Source organism: Typopeltis vanoorti, chromosome 24 (assembly GCF_054136105.1).
Source record: "Typopeltis vanoorti isolate ZY-2024b chromosome 24, IOZ_Tvanoo_1.0, whole genome shotgun sequence".
Lineage (NCBI taxonomy): Eukaryota > Metazoa > Arthropoda > Arachnida > Uropygi > Thelyphonidae > Typopeltis > Typopeltis vanoorti.
Window position 1 is genome coordinate 56,887,995 of NC_143572.1, and position 18,058 is coordinate 56,906,052.

General features: G+C 38.5%; 1 protein-coding gene across 1 annotated transcript in view; it reads left to right on the forward strand.

The window, feature by feature from the left end:
* The window catches only part of Ziz (dedicator of cytokinesis protein Ziz), an 826,359-nt gene that overhangs the window by 292,679 nt on the left and 515,622 nt on the right, over nt 1-18,058 (forward strand). Inside the window, exon 15 of the mRNA XM_090414187.1 lies at nt 9,658-9,737. Coding sequence (XP_090270313.1) covers nt 9,658-9,737 — 80 coding nt within the window. The remainder of the gene's footprint in view (nt 1-9,657; nt 9,738-18,058) is intronic.

Here is an 18,058-nt window from a genome sequence, read left to right on the forward strand (position 1 = left end):
ACAGCTGCAATCACCTCTTGATTCAGAGAAAAACGCTGAACAACAAGGAAGAGTTTTAGTTTTGGGAAGAAATAGAAGTCAGAGGAAACCAAATCTGGGGAAAGGGTGAATGTTTCAACAATTCATAATGCAGATCCCTTAATTTTCCCATTCCCAGGTGCGCTGTCTTGATGAAAGATGATTTTTTTCTTCTGCAAACCAGTCTTTTCTCACAAATTTTTTCATCTAGTCTGGTTAAAAGATTGGAATAATATTCCCCGGTTATTGTTTTACCCTTTTCAAGATAATTGATAAACAAAATGCCTTTAGCATCCCAAAACACCAATGCCATGACTTTTCCAGCTGATAGAATCGACTTTGTCTTCTTTGGCATGGAACAACCGGCTTCTGTCCACTGTTTTGACTGCTGTTTGGATTCTGGTGTGTAATGGTGAATCCAAATCTTATCAATAGTCATAAATCGATGCACAAAATCAGTTTTATTCTTGTTAAAACGCTCCAAGCACTGTTCAGAGATTTTCATGCGAGTGCATTTTTGATCTGCTGTGAGCAAGCGTGGCATCCATCTTGTGCAAAGCTTTTTCATTTGCAATTATTCATGCAAAATGCATCGTACATGTTCTTTTGAAATGCCTAGTCTCAGCAATTTTACACACTTTGACTTGCCAGTCATCCAATACCATATTGAGCACTTGATCAATGATTTCTGGCGTTACGCATTTTGGACGTCCTTCACGTGGATGATCTTCAAGACTGGTACGGCTACGTTTAAACTCTGAAGCCCATTTCTTAATTGTCAAATATGAAAGGGAAAAGTGCTCATAAACTTTTATGAACTTTGAATGAATTTCTTTTGGCGTTAAACCTTCTTTTGCAAAGAATTTTATAAAACCATAAGATATTCAATTTTATCCATTTCAAGGGATACAGACAACACTTTTGCTTCAGACAGCCATATAAAACAAACTACTTGATAAAATGACTTGCTATTTCACATGGATGCTTATGACAGATGTACCAACTTAGAAAAAAAAAATCTTGCTATAGTGTTGTCATCTATGGTCGAGGCCAAGAACATTTCAGACCACCCTCGTAAATACATTAAAGTTCTAATAGAGTAACTTAAACTTGATGTCCTTTCAGTTTGGCATGTTCCCTTACATCTCTGTGGTACGTGAAGTGGCTAAAGAATTATCTGTAACCTTGACCATTCTGTTTAATCTGAGTCTCGGGTCTGGGTTAGTCCCGAGGGGGATGGAAAGAGGGGAAAATAGTTCCACTGCATAAAGGAGGTTCCAAGACTGCTGTTGTAAATTACCGACCGATTAGCATATCAGGAATCGTTGTCAAGGTCTTGGAGAAAATAGTCAAGAGGTAAATACAGGATTGGATAGATGAAAATGGGATACTGTATGGGGGACAACATGGTTTTGTGAAGGGTAGATCATGCCTCAGTAATTTGCTCACGTTTTATAACACAGTAACGACAGAACTGGATAAGGATAATGGGTTTTCAGTGATTCTACTGGACCTTGCCAAGGCCTTTGATAGGATACTACATGGAAATCTAATCAGTAAAGTGGAGCAGATGGGGATGGATATAGGGTTGGTGAGATGGATAGGAGGGTGGTTGATGGAGAGATACCAGAGAGTGGTTTATTCAGGAGTGGAGTCGAAAAGATGGCTTGTGACTAGTGGTGTGCCACAGGGTTCTGTTCTTGGACCACTACTTTTCAATTTGTTCATTAACAATATAGGAAAGGATCTGAGAGGAAGTGTTCACTTGTTTGCTGATGATGCAAAGTTGGGTAGAGCAATTGTGAGTGCACAGGATGTCAAAATTTTGCAGGATGATTTGGATAGTTTGGAGGACTGTGCTAAGGAAAATGGATGTCAATTTAAAGTGGCAAAGTGTAAGGTTATGCATTTTGGGGTGAAAAGATATAGCAGTAGTATATCACATTGGTGGAACCGTACTCCAGGAGATTGATGAGGCCAGGGATTTGGGAGCATTGGTGGATAGGGAGTTGAAGTTTAGGGGTAAAATTGCAAAATTGGCTAATACAGCTCATCAAATCACTTGGTTATTGAAAAATACTTTAACGAGCAGAGACAAACAAGTTATTGTTCCTCTATATCGAGTCCTGATAAGACCCCATCTGGACTACCTTTTCCCAGATATGAGTGCCAGGGTTTCTTCTTGATTGGGAGGAGGTGAAGAGGATCCAGAGACGAGCGACCAAGATGGTGGCAGGTCTGTGGAATGAACCTTATGAGAACAGATTGAAGATTTGTGGGTTGCAAAAATTGGTTGATAGGTGGAAAGGGGTGATATGATTGAGACATTCAAATTACTGAAGGGTTTCTATAAGATTAATCCAGAAGATATTTTTGAGAATAGGGCTGGTGGTGGGAGGACTATGGGCCATACATGGAAGCTGGGCAAAAATGTGGTTAACATGAGTGTTAGAGCTAGGTTCTTTACTTGGAGAGTGGTAAATGAGTGGAATAAGCTACCAGAGTCTGTTGTGGGTGCTATGACTGTGAATGAGTTTAAGGCGAGGTATGATAAATACTGTGTGAAAGACGAATAGTTGTTCTTGACATGATGTTAGGGCCTCTTTCGATGAGTCTGTCGACTCCTTGGAGTTGCCCGTAATAATAATAATCTCTACAAGTTGTTGGTAAGGGGTTGTTACCAGGTTAATGTGGAAGACATTTTTCATAGAATGAAGGGGGATAGTGATAGAACAATTAGCTATCCTGAGAAATTAATGAGGCATGAGCAATGGAATAAGGAACGGGTTCTTTGCTTGGAAAGTTTGGTGAGTCAGAATGTATTGCATGAGAATGTGGTGAATGAGGACATGTTGGATGAGTTCAAAACCTGCTTTTGATGAGCTTTGTTACAGTGCATGTCTCCTGCCATGAGTCTTTTGACTCTATGGAGATCTGATGTTAGTAATAATGATGAATGATAAATGCACGTAAACACAAGAAAGATATTTAATTAACCATATATTTCGGTCTGGAAATAGAAATTTCTAGACCAAAATATTTGGTTAATTAAATATCTTTCTTGTGTTTACGTGCATTTGTCATTCAGTCTTATATCACACGTATCCTTAAAACAGCAAAGTAATAATAATGATCTTCTTCTTCTTCTTCCTAACATGGATTTTAGTCCATGTGGCCTGTTCTGGTCTCATATCATTATAATAATAATGATTAAGTTATAAAATAAAAAATCCAGAAGAGAGTAAACATTACCATCCATTGAAATCAGTCACATTTAGGACACATTTAACAAAATTATCAGAGCTTTCCCCCCCCCCCCCCCCCAAAAAAAAAAAAAAAAAAAAAAATATTGCCATTCCCTACATCTGGGGCACCCCAGAAGAAAAAAATTGCACACATTCTTAAAAAAAAAAAGTATTCACATAGACACATCTTTCAGGCCTTACTAAAAATTAGTTACCCTTATCTGACCATCTGGACCATCCTGGGTCTGTAGTCTCCCTTGCTTCTGCAAGTTTAAATACTTCAGACAAACAGGAAGACTGCCAATATCCATCTGGAAGAACATAGAAAATACATCCTTCATTTATACTACAGTTATTCTGGGGTGCTAGACCATGCCACAGATATGGACTGCCAGATCCATTGGAAGAAAACCTCTCTCCCATATACAAAAATAGATTTAAATCAAAGAGACTATTTCTGGTATCTGCCACTACAGCATTCCCAAACTTAAATTCAGCTGCATCACGATGCTAAAAATCTGAGAAACCATAATTTTGACAATTTCAGTAGGTTTCCATCACTGCATTCATAGAGGGTGCCAGTTAGGACTCTAGGAGCCTACTTTTCACAGTCAGTCTATGTTTTGCCTTTTATTGGTGTGCCTGCTTGCACATGTTCAAATATATCTTTGTTTTCATGAAGATGCCTTGGTGACTAATGCAAAATATTGGCTTAGTCATCTCATCTCCCTTTTACTTTGCGGTTACCAGGGTTTATTAATCATCAGACCTCAAACCGTTCACAGGATAAGGTGGGCAGCCTTATGCCCCGGTGTATCCTATGTCCTGTGGTGTTGAGTTCTCAAGGCCAGTTTGCCTGCTTTGTGGGATGGTGGGAATCGAACCTAGGACACTCCTTCCCCAGGTATATAGTTGTGAAGCGCATAGCTGCTAGGCTAACTGCATGGACTGCTTAGTAATCTAATTAGATAAATAAATTTAGGTAGTTATTAACTTTGGATGTGGGTATGATGAATGAAAAGAGCAGGGAGATAGCAGACATGATGAGAAGAAGGAAGCTGAAGATCTTGTGCGTGCAGGAGACAAGGTAGAAGGGCAATAAAGCAAAGGAGCTGGCTGAAGGATATAAACTGTTTTTCAGTGGGGTAAATGAGAATGGAAGAAATGGAGTAGGAATCATCATCGACAAGGAGCTGAAGAGTGGAGTCTGCGAGGTGTGCCGGAAGAACGATCGGATTATGAGTGTTAAGCTTGAGATTGGAGGAAGCGTGGCTGCAATAGTGTGTGGCTACCCTCCACAAGTAGGTTGTGATGAGGAAGAGAAAGAGGCATTCTGGAGAGAACTTGACCAGGTTGTAATGGGAATCCCTGATGGTGAGAGAGTGATCGTCAGAGCAGACTTGAATGGGCATGTAGGAAGACGACGGAGTGTTGAAGAAACGGTGCACGGGGATTGTAGTAGTGGGGAAAGAAATGAAGAAGGTAAAAGAATCATAGAGCAAGCTGTGGCCTTCAACCTGGCTATAGCTAACACGTGGTTTAAGAAGAGAGTTGGACACTTGATAACCTATAAGAGCAGGGATAGAATGAGTCAGATTGACTATATTATGTGCCGTAGGAAACATCTGAAGGAGGTGAAAAACTGTAAAGTGATTAATGGAGAAAGTGTAGCGGCACAGCACAGGTTGGTTGTGGTAGACTGTGATATTAAAGGGGAAAAGAAGACTAGATGGAAGTGACAGAAAGATAGGAAAATAAAGTGGTGGAAATTGGAAGAGGAAGGCCTGAGGAATAAGTTTAAAGAAAAGGTACTGAAAAAAATGAAGTTACCAGAGGATGTGGAAGAATGGTGGAATGTAAATAGTTGGATTATGAGAAAAATTGGAGAAGAGGTGCTCGGTATAACATCAGGAAAGGGGCCACCTGAGGATAAGGAGGCATGGTGGTGGAATGAGGATGTGCAGTTGGAGATCAAGGTAAAGAAAGAGGCAAAGAAAAAAATGGGACATGACTGGAACTGGAGCCGACAAGGAGGCATATAGATTAGCAAAGAAAAATGCAAAGAGAGCTGTGGCAAGGGTGAAGGCAAGGGCAGTTGACGAGGTTTATGAAGTACTGGAGAGAAACGGTGGTGAAGCTCAGTTGTTGAGAATAGCGAAAGCTAGGGATAAGGCCTTGAAAGATATAACATCAGTCAAGCAGATAAAGGACACCTCAGGAGTAGTACTACAAGAGGAGGACAAAATCAGAGGAAGATGGAAAGAATATTTCCATAATCTGCTAAATGAGGAGAATCCAAGAGAGGTGTGAGGATGGAGAGGCAAACAAGGGATCGGTGCAGGACATCAGCAGAGAGGAAGTGCTTTGGGTACTGAGAAAATGAAGAATGGAAAGGCTGTGGGGGCTGACCAGATACCTGGAGAAGTCTGGGCAGCGAGGGCGCAGACATGTTATGGGATCTGATGAGGAAAGTAGCCCAACAGGAAAGATACCAGAGGAATGGAGGAAAAGCATTCTCCTCCCAATTTACAAAGGAGAAGGAGATGTTCAGGATTGTGGCAACTATAGAGGGATCAAGCTGATGTCACGCACATTGAAGTTTTAGGAAAGAGTAATTGAAGGAAGGATACGGTGGGAAATGAAAATTGGCGAGGAGTAGTTTGGATTTATGCCAGGAAGAGGGACAACGGATGCGATATTTGCACTAAGGCGACTGATGGAGAAATATAGGGAGATGCAGGTGGAGCTGCATATGGTGTTTATAGACCTGGAAAAGGCGTACGACAAAGTGGCCAGGCATGAGGTATGGAGGCGTATGAGTAAGAAGGGGATGTCGGAGAAATACGTGAGGTTGGTGAAGGAGATGTATGAGGGAGCAAAAACTCAGGTCAGGTCTAGTGTCAGCATGACAGAGGGGTTTCCCATTGTCGTTGGGCTCCATCAGGGATCAGCTCTGAGCCCCTACCTCTTTGACCTGGTCATGGATGTACTAGTGGAGGACGTTAAGAGGGAGGTGCCATGGAGCATGATGTTTGCCGACGACATTGTTCTTTGCGAATCAACCCGAGAGAAGCTTGAAAAGACCCTGGAAGAGTGGAGAAAGGTATTGGAGGAGAGAGGCATGAGAATTAACCAGGTGAAGACTGAATATATGTCAACAGGGAGTGCTGAGGATATGGTTATATGACTCCAGAGTGAAAGGTTAACTTCAGAGAAGAAATTCAAGTACCTCTGGTCGATCATCAAGAGGAATGGCGATCTGGATGAGGAAATACAGCACCGAATAATATGCAGCTGGATGAACTGGAGGAAGATGAGCGGGATCCTGTGCAACAAGAGAGTGAGTTGTAAGATGAAAGGAAAACTGTATGAGATGGTGGTGAGGCTGGTGATGCTTCATGGTGTGGAGACGTGGCCTATAACAAAGGCACAGGAGAGGAAGATGGAGGTGGCGGAGATGTGGATATTGAGATGGATGAGTGGTGTGACAAAGGAGAACAGGATAAGGAATGACTACATCAGAGGGATGGTCAAGGTGGGACGGATCGGTAAGAAGGTACAAGAAAGCAGACTGAGGTGGTTCGGTTATGTAGAGAGGAGGAGTGAGGAGCATGTTGGCAAATGAGTGGAGTGCATGGAGGTGGAGGGAAGGAGGAAAAGAGGCAGGTCTGAGCTCAGGGTGGAGGGATAAGGTGGCAGAGGATCTTAGGGAGAAAGGATGGAGTCGGGAAGATGCCCTGGACTGGAAAACCTGGGGGAAAAAGATTAAAGATGGGAACACCGACCCCGTTTAACACGGGATAAAGGCATATCGAAAGAAGAAGATGATTAACTTTGGATGTCTGTTTTATTCTGGTAAACATCAACATGAGTGATTATAATCACTCATTTGTGATTATCACTCACATTGCTAATTATCAATGACTTCCAAGCATCTGTACCAGGCAGTGTTTCTTTAATTTGAAGTTCAATTATGAATTATGAAGTTTGTGTGGATAACAGCTCATTTTGTGTTTGAAAACTTAATTGTTTTTTAGAATTTTTTTATTTTATAGATGAAGAATCTATTTTTCAAATTTAATAACTTTTAATTAATCTTTGAATTAAAGAAATTCAAAGATTTAAATAAAAGATTTGAATTAAAAATTCAAAGATTGTTATGATAAAGGTTGTTGACAATCAGTATAGATTTTAAATCAGATAACTAAGTATTCACTGTAATTGTTACATATGACCCAAATGATAATGCTAATAAAGAAATTAAAAATGCATTCTTTGAACTCTTACAAAAAACAATTGAAGAAGTTCAAGGGCATATTATACTACTAGGAGACCTTTTCAAGTATACTTGCATAAATCTTACCTGGAACACTTAGTAGAGGAAATTCCTCTGTAATTCTCACATTCAGCTTTTTTCCCTTTTTGTTATAGATGGCTTATATACACTATTTGCGTAATAATGTTGACTTGCATAATTCTGCCACTGCAAATGATCCATTTGAAAGCAAAATTGAAATAATTTAACATATCTTATCAGATTTGATTTCATTAAATTCTATCCGGCCAGTGCAGAATTATTAGTTTGAATCATTTTACTGTTAGAAATTATTTTATTATTATTATTTGACTCCTCCAGGGAGTTCAAAGACTTATCGAGAGAGGGCACCTGCTCTACAACGCCTGTCTCTGCCACTCAATCCAAAAACTGACCACAACTACACCAATGCCATCTACTGCTGACCACCACCACCACTGTCATTTCCAAAGACAATCACAAACATCCATGTCCACAGCAGTATTCGAACCCGCAGCCTTTTGGCTGGATAGCAGATACGCTAACCACTCGGCCAGCCAGGCTGGCCTAAAAAAACGCAACTATCATCATCATGTACACCAATGCCATCTACTGCCCATCATCACCACTAGTATTTCCACAGACAATCACAAACAACCATGTCAACAGTGGGATTCGAACCTGCAGCCGTTTGACTGGAGAGCAGATATGCTAACCACTCAGCCAACCAGGCCGGCAACAGCATCGAATGATTGACCCCTTCCAACTACTAATTGTGCTCAGACTTGCGTGACTCTTTGCGTGAGCCATTAGTAGCAGAGACTCTACCAATCGACCGACCTTTGCTGACAAAAAAGTGACTCTAGTCGGCGACTAGAATTGAACTCGTGACATTCCTTCTTCGGGCGGTTTAGCGCTGAGGAATGTTAACACCACTTCCACTGAACTACACAGGTGCTATTTGATTGAAACTAGTGAATCATATTATCTCATCTGCGAGCCAGAGTGGAATTATTGTAGCATATAATTTTGCCATATAATTGTAATGTTCATTTTCCTCCCTCCTGATTTAACATGGTGCAGTGGAAACAAATGGAGTGGCTTCACATATTTTCTTAAGAATTTTAAATATCAAGTTTCAATGAAATTCTTTCAGACAGGTTTCTGAATAGCTTATGGAAAGATAGACAGACAAAAGTAAATCTAATATAGTGCATCTTATTTTCAGATTGCACCTAATAAAAATCATTATGGTGATTTCCGCATATTCAAGAGGTTGTTCTTTGTTACAAAAGTAGAGCCTTTTGATAAATGCAGCAGGCGTCCATATCGAATTTCCTGTCACCTTTCCATTGGCTTTACAATTATTGAATGATTTTGTTTCTTTGTTCATTTTTAGTGTATTTACCTGTGCTCTTGACACTAATTTTACACTAATGGAATATTATTATCATCATCATCATCGTCATCATCCAGAGACTCCATGGAGCCACATACTCATCTTGGAAGTCCTTTTTGTCATACACACATCTCATCATACCATGCTTTAACCTCCCAACCAGCCAGGACGTATATATATGCATCAAGGTTGCCATGGATGAAAAGTGCATGTTAAAATTATAATATCATTGATATTATATTGAAATATATGATGGATACGAGTGTATGAGGAGGATATTTTATCCATATTGATGGTGAGAGGGCTAAACACATTCTCTGCAGACACCATGCTCTCAGACAATGTATTCCAATCATTCACAACTCTCCATGCAAAAAACTGACTTCACACATACCCTCCTAATACAGCTTAACTCAAGTTTCTTTGACAGATAGTGCATTCAACTGGTTATTATGTGTTTAACTTTCATAAATTTTAAACATAGTGAATTCGCAACATGTTACATTGTCTCATTATTTATATGCAGTTATATTTTAATATTCTTTCATCAATAAGTTGAGATCATATGTTTTGGAAAGGGAGTAGATATGTTTTCTGCTTAATGCAGTTAACTCTTATCTTAAAATTTTTAATATAGCTTCACATATTTATTATATTTTTTTCTGATGTGATTTTTTATTTGATGCTCATTCTGTTTATAGACCTGAGAAGTTAAAACATCTAACTGTCATTCCAGGACAGATAAAAATTTCAATACATATCTTAAAAGGGACAATTCCAAGTAAGCAATATTTAATTTGTATTTTACAGGTTGTTAAAAAGATATATATTTTTTTAGAAAATATACAATACAGGAAAACCTTGCTTAATGCGAATTCGATATGCGCTATTGAGTGAAATGATACTATTTCCCACTTTAAATGAGTGATTAATTAGTTAACACAATTTTTTTACATTATTCAAAAGTTTACATTACGCAAAATTTTTTGTTGCCAATCTGCAGTGAGCAGAAAAGCTGGAAGTCATTAAGAGACATGAAAGTAGTGTTAGTAATACAATGATTGTGCAAGACCTGGGATACAGTGCGTCTACAGTTTGGACTATATTAAATAAGAGCAAAGAATACAAAGAACAAGGAAAAGTTGCTACTGCTTCTTTAAGAAAGCAGATCACCCGAAATAGAAGCCATTTAACGATCGAGGTGGAGCGTCTTCTATCACTCTGGATTGAGGATTATAACCAAAAAATAATACCTTTTAGTACAGGGAATATTCAGGCAAGAGCTCTCCTTTGATCTCCTTTGTAAGCATATGCCAACAAAAACTTACCTAGCTAAAACTGAAGTATCTCATCTTTGAGATCGTCTTACAATCTTGAAAGATCATCATACGCTTTTATTAGGAGGCAGTGCAGAAGGTAACGTTAAACTCAAGCCTATGTTTTTATCATGTGCAAAATCCAAGATCTAACATTATTGAAGAAATTAGCACAACTGTAAAAAGAACTTGGATTTAGTGAACTGGATAATGAAGATGTGAGAAACGTGCTCGATTCCCATTCAGAACAGTTAAGTGAGAATGATCTCCTTCAACTAGAAGAGCAGTGTGCATATGAAGAAGAAAATAAGGAGTGCAAACAACAAGAGAATGTTGTTTACACTCCTAAGAAGCTAACTGCAAAAGATCTTCAGCTAGTTTTTAATCAGATTGAGTATGCTAAGGAAATTTTGTTTGATGCTGATCGTGATATGGAACGAAGCTTCAAAGTCTGCCGAAATCTTGATAAAGCGATCACCAGCTATCGCAAACTGCATGACAAGATGAAAAAGTCAAGCACAATTCAAACATCTTTACTTAATTTTTTTTATAAAAAAGTAGCTCAATCAAATGTTTAGACATTAAATAAAAATTTAAGCAATTGATTTTTATTAACTTTTTTGACTTTATCCTTTAATATAGCTTATACTGTAATCTTTTTCCAAATTTATGCTGATGGATGAATTATAATTATTCCTATTGTTTATTGTATTCGCTTAACGTGATTTTGCTTAGCCACATTAATTGATGGAATAATTAATTGCGTTAAGCAAGGTTTCCTGTAGTTCATCATGATGGACTATAATGTAATTATAGTCCATTGTGATTATAATGTGATTGTAATTGTTTTCTGTAATATTTGAACTTCAGTTTTTGATTGAAGAGTATGTTATACTTGCCTCACCTGGGGAAGTAACTTTTGTCTTAGAGAAATTAATCAAGAAAAGAATACAGGATTGGATAGATGAAAATGGGATATTGTATGGGGGACAACATGGTTTTGTGAAGGGTAGATCATGCCTCAGTAACTTGCTCACGTTTTATAACACAGTGACGGCTGAACTGGATAGGGGTAATGGGTTTACAGTGATACTACTGGACCTTGCCAAGGCCTTTGATAGGATACCACATGGAACCCTAATCAGTAAACTGGAGCAGATGGGTATAGATATAGGGTTGGTGAGATGGATAAGAGGGTGGTTGAAGGAGAGATATCAAAGAGTGGTTTATTCAGGAGTGGAGTCTAAAAGACGTCTTGTGACTAGTGGAGTGCCACAGGGCTCTGTTCTTGGACCACTGCTTTTCAATTTGTTCATCAATGATATTGGAAAGGATCTGAGAGGAAGTGTTCACTTGTTTGCTGATGATGCAAAGTTGGGTAGAGCAATTGTGAGTGCACAAGATGTCAAAATTTTACAGGATGATTTGGATAGTTTGGAGGACTGGGCTAGGAAAAATGGATGTGAATTTAATGTGGCAAAGTGTAAGGTTATGCACTTTGGGGTGAAAAGAATAGCAGCAGTATATCGCATTGGTGGAATCATACTCCAGGAGATTGATGAGGCCAGGGATTTGGGAGTGTTGGTGGATAGGGAGTTGAAGTTTAGGGGGCACATTGCAAAAGTAACTAAAACAGCTCACCAAATCACTTGGCTTCTGAAAAATACTTTAACATGCAGAGACGAACAAGTTGTTGTTCCTCTGTATCGAGCCTTGATAAGACCCCATCTGGACTTCTGTGCCCAGCTATGGGCACCAGGGTTTCTTCGTGATGGGGAGGAAGTGGAGAGGGTCCAGAGACGAGTGACCAAGATGATAGCAGGTCTGTGGAATGAACCTTATGAGAATAGGTTGAAGATTTGGGGGTTGCAGAAATTGGACGATAGGCGAAGGAGGGGTGATATGATTGAGACATTCAAATTACTGAAGGGTTTTTATAGGATTGATCCAGAAGATGTTTTTGAAAATATGACTGGTGGTGGGAGGACTAGGGGCCATGCATGGAAGCTGGGCAAGAGCGTGGTTGACAAGGGTGTTAGAGCTAGGTTCTTTACTTGGAGAGTGGTAAATGAGTGGAATAAGCTTCCAGAGTCTGTTGTGGGTGCTACGACCGTGAATGAGTTCAAGGCAAGGTATGATAGATACTGTGTGAATGTTGAATAGTTGTTCTTGACATGATGTTAGGGCCTCCCTCGATGAGTCTGTCGACTCCTTGGAGTTTCCCGGAACAATAATAATGATAATAATACTTATCTGATATCTAATGCATTAACAAAATCTCCGTTAATTGCATTTGTTGGTATATATAATTTTTTGTTTGTAATGCAACTTAGGAGTGCTGACTTTTCATTGTAATTTTCATTGTTGACTTTTTTCACACTCAGCTACAAGCACTGATAAAGTATTTGCTATCATATTTTCTGATCATCTTAATTCCATTTTCATTTTTTTTTTGAGGCATATCTATGCACTGATTTTTCCTTCAAGAGTTTATGAAACATCTACTCTCCCCATCATCTCTTTTTCCAATAACAATTAGGGAAATCACTAATTGAGACCTAAAATGTGGGTGAATAAACCTTAATGGTAAATTCCCCGGTTATAGGAATTCAACACAAGATGTAACTGTATTTCATTCACTATTACTATTAAGGAATAGTGATTGATGATAATTGATAAGAGAGAGGGAGAGAGAGCGAGGGGACTTGAAAGATACCCAGCTTAATAAATAGGCCACGAATAAAAAGGAGGGAAAGGAATGTAACACATAAGTAAATCTATGTGAGAATTTCTTATGCAGTAAAGTAGTAGTTGAGGGAAGATTATCTAGATGAGCGACAAGATGAAGTAACAAGCCAAGTCAAGGAACATGAGCTCTGTCATGGGGATGGACTGTAGAAACTGCATTTATTCAGCAGGTTAACCGTACATGATGTTTCACTGCAGTAGAATGTTTGGACACCTCAAATTACATCTGACTATCATTTCCTTCTGAATTACTGTCGCCTCTTTTCATATGCACATTGTTTAGCACATAAGTCAAAATTACTTTCAAGTAAATTTGGTATTCTTTTGTAGGTTGCATGTTACAGAGATGCATACATTTTCCTGCTCTTTTAGGGGTGTTCCATTTTGAAGATCAATAGAAATAGATTTCACTTAGTTCTGGAGTCTGCATTAAAACGTATTAATTGGGATGACTGGAGTCCCTAAGTAATATTAGAATTGGTTCCTGTAACTTGTAGGATCTGAGTTCTTTCAGGTCGTTAATTCTTTAAAACAGGAGTTATTTCTTTGTCTGTTAAGAGTCCTGTGATAATTACATACAGACTATACATTCTCTATATATAGACTGCAGGTCTGGGTTGATAATATTGGTAGTTCAGATTATAAAGATGGGTACAGTCGAAAAACTTGGCTATTATGAGGGTGGTCTGAAAAGTTCTCAGCCTAACAATGAAAAAAACGGATTTATAATTTCAAAATTATTTTTATTTTTCAACATAATCTCCCTTAAGACATTTATTCCAGCGATGCTCCAGCGCCATTATCTCATCCCTGTAGTGGTTCTCAGTAAGATCTGCAAAAAATATCCCTCTATAGCTGCAATCACCTCTTGATTTGAAGAAAGAAAGAAAAAAAAAAAAAAAAACACTGACCAGCAAGAAAGAGTTTTAGTTTTGGGAAGAGACAGGAGAGAGCCAAATATAGGGAATAGGTGGATGTTCCAACAATTCATAATGCAGATCCCTTAATTTTCCCATTGCCAAAACACCTTTGTGGGCAGGTACATTGTCCTGATGAAAGATGTTTTTATCTTCTGCAAACTGAGTTTTTCTCTCGAATTTTTTCGTCTAGTCTGGTTAAAAGATCGGAATAATATTCCCCAGTTATTGCTTTATACTTTTAAAGATAATTTATGAACAAAATGTCTTTAGCATCCTAAAACACCAATTCCATTACCGTTCCTGCTGATGGAACTGACTTTGTCTTCTTTGATGCTGAACAACTGGCTTCTGTCCACTGTTTTGACTGCTATTTGGATTCTGGTGTGTACTGGTCTCATCCATAGTAATAAATTCACACACAAAACCAGTTTTATTTTTGTTAAAATGCTCCAAGCACTGTTCAGAGATTTTCATGTGAGTATGTTTTTGATCTGCTGTGAGCAAGCTCGGCACCCATCTTGCACAAAGCTTCATTTGCAGTTCTTTAAGCAAAATATATCATACGCATTCTTTTGAAATGCCTATAGTCTCAGCAATTTCACTTACTTTGACTTGCCAGTCATCCAATACCATATCATGCAGTTGATCAATGATTTCTGGTGTTGTTACACTTCTCGAACGTCCTTCACATGAATCACCTTCGAGGCTGGTATGGCCATGTTTAAACTCGGCAGCCCATTTCTTAATTGTCAAAAATGAAGGAGAAGAGTGCCCATAAACTTATGAATTTATGAACTTCGAATCTGTTGGTGTTAAAAATTATTTTACAAAGAATTTTATAGCTGCACAATACTCAATTTTATCCATTTCAAAGGATACAAACACATTTGTATCCTTTGAAATGCAATTTCACATGGATGCTTATGACAGATGTACCAACTAAGAAAAAAAAAATCTTGCCAATAGTGTTGCTATATATGGTCGAGGCTGAGAACTTTTCAGACCACCCTCGTACTTATTATTATTATTATCCAGCCCTCCATGGAGTCAAAAGACTCATCGTGGGAGGTCGTTTTTAGGAAATACAAAGTCTATCATACCACTACTTGAACCCATCAACCATCCCCACTCCAACCACTCCCTCAGGCAATGCATTCCAAGGTTCAACCATCCTCCATGCAAAGAAACCACTCCTCACCCTCTTGCGCACAGCCTCCTTTCATAACTTCCAGGGATGGCCCCTTGTCATTGCTCCTTCCTGCCGTTCCAGCAAGCGAAAGAACTCTCCAATGTCTACCCTGTAACTGCCTCTCAACAGTTTAAAAGTCTCAATCATATCACCTCTCCTTCTTCTATCTACCAAACTCTGCAGTCCACATTCCCTCAGTCGATCCTCATTACTCATATCGTAAAGTCCTGAAACCATCTTTGTTATCCACCTATACCCTTTCCACAGTCAATTTATCCTCTTCAAATCCTTGGGACCAAATCTGAGAACAATAGTCTAAGTGTGGTCTGGTCAGGGCCTTATACAATGAAATGATAACTCTTTTATCTCAGCAGGTCAGCGTCCTTCTCATTATTGCAGCAATCCTCTGTGTTACCTTCACCACCTTTGCAATATGCTCCCTGAATTTCAGTTTTCTATCAATCATCACCCCCAGATCTCTTGTTCTTCCCTACCTCCTCCAGTACAGCTCCTCCAATCGAGTATGCAGTGTCCCATCGATGTTTCCCAAACCTCAAGACCTTACATTTTGCTGCATTAAACCGAAATCCCCATTCATTTGCCCATCCTACTAGTTTATTCAAATCCTCTTTCAGGGCTGCCTCATCTGCAGTATTACTGATAACCCTTCCCAGCTTCACATCATCTGCAAACAACTGACTATCCCCCTTGCAATCCACTGACAATGGCATTGATATAAAGGTTAAACAGTATAGGTCCCAGTACTGAGCCCTGTGGAGCCTCACTTGTAACCTTCTGCTTCCTTGATATTGCCCCATCATACACAACTCTCTGATACCTATCAGTCAGCCAATCCTGAATCCATTTGACTAACCCGATATTTAAACCCATGTGCTGCAACTTAAATATCAGCTTATCATGTGGCACCCTGTCAAACGCCTTTGCAAAATCCAAGAAAATGGCAGTGTATGCCTTTCCTCATCAACTGCTCTTGTCACTTTATTATAAAAGACAATCATATTACTAAAGCAAGAGTGCCCCTTAACAAATCCATGTTGATTCTCACAGACAACATTACCTTCATCTACCCAACGCTGTATATAGTCCCTCACTAATTTCTCAAAGATCTTAACAACTACTGATGACATACAAACAGGCCTATAATTAGACACTTCTAGTCTGCTACCGCCCTTATGCAGCAGCACTATCTTACCTTCCCATTCCCTGGGTACCTTTCCTTCAGCCAGACTTTTATTGAAAAGCCAGGTCAACAGAGCTGTTATTTCTTTAGCACATATTACTTATTTACCTTACTTGACCTAACTACTTATTATTAAACTTGATGTTCATTGTTATGAGCTATGATAGACCAAATCTGAATACTTTAAGGCCATCATTCTTAGTTATTTGGAAGAATTAACAATGCCTCAACAAACCACTGGGAACTTTAAATTGTATATTGTATGTGGAAGGAGGCTTCTTTAAATTTTCTTTTTAACTAGAATTTGGACTGTTGGAGCACTTTGGTGTTGTTCCATTTGATGCTATATCCTGTTTCAGTTTGCATGACTTACATGATATGTGTTAGTGGTAGCATACATAATATATTTAATGCGACTGAATGAAGCCACTTATGATACAAGGATTTAAACATTTAACAATTAATTTTTTTTCTAAAATGGTGACTTATCTCTATTTTTCAACAGTAAGTATAAGGCTTCATATCGTGGATTCTCGAAAGAAAATAAAGAAAAAAATTCCTAGAAACATAGGACTGACAAATCATTATAGTATACAAATACTAGTCACGTGTTTCACAGGTAGCATTACAAACAGTTATTTAATTTGCATATTAATGATGTTGGGATTGGTTAGAGTGATGAGGAATTGAGGAGATGTTGTCTTACAGGACGACTTTGAATAGATTGTATGAGTAGGTAACAGTATGGAATTGTCAATTCATTGTTGCCATGTGTAATGTTCTGAAATTTGGTAGGCAACAATGGGATTCAAAGTATACACTTGTTGGAGAAATTTTGGAGAAAGTTGAAGAGACCTTGGAGTGATGGTAGACAAGGACCTGAAGTTCATAGGTCACACTGCACAAGTTCTGAAGTCATTAGGTCACACTGCACAAGTTCTGAAGTCATTAGATTATGGCAATGATGTGGAGGACCTTACTACTACTTACTGAATCCTCTTCACTCCACCTGGGAGCATAGGTCTTCCACCACCATTTTCCACCTGACTCTGTTTTTTGCTTCTGCTTTTATTTGGTTTAGGTTTTTATTAATATTTGGAAAAGAACAATATTGAAAGAAATATTGTTCTTTTCCATGTTTCTCTTGGCCTTCCTCATCTTCTTTTACCCTGTGGGTTCCAATCTAGAGCCTGTTTTACTATTATTTTATCTTCTTTCCTCAACACATGTCCCAACCATCTCCATTTCCTTTCACGTATCTGTTGCAACATGGGTTTCTGATTTGTTCTCTGCCATAGTTCTTCATTTGATATTTGTTTTGGCCAATATATTCCCAGTATAATTCTTAAACACTTGTTTAGGAAGACCTGGACATTGTTAACTATCTTTTTGTTTAACATCCACATTTCTGATCCATACATTAGTATTGCCTTTACATTCGAGTTAAATATTCTCATTTTAGTTTTTATAGACAAATTCTTGTTTTTCCAAATATTTCTAAGGTGGTTGAAAGTTGAATAAGCTAGCTGTTTCCTTCTGTTTATATCTTCAATAGTTCCTCCTTTTATTGATACTATTGAACCAAGGTATATAAATTGTTCTACTTCTTTAAGCGGTATTTCTTCTATTGTTATTTGTTTATTTTGCTTTGCATTTATTTTCATCAACATTGTTTTATTTTTATTTATCCTAAAAGCAACTTTTTTGGCTGTTTCTACAAGTGTTGTT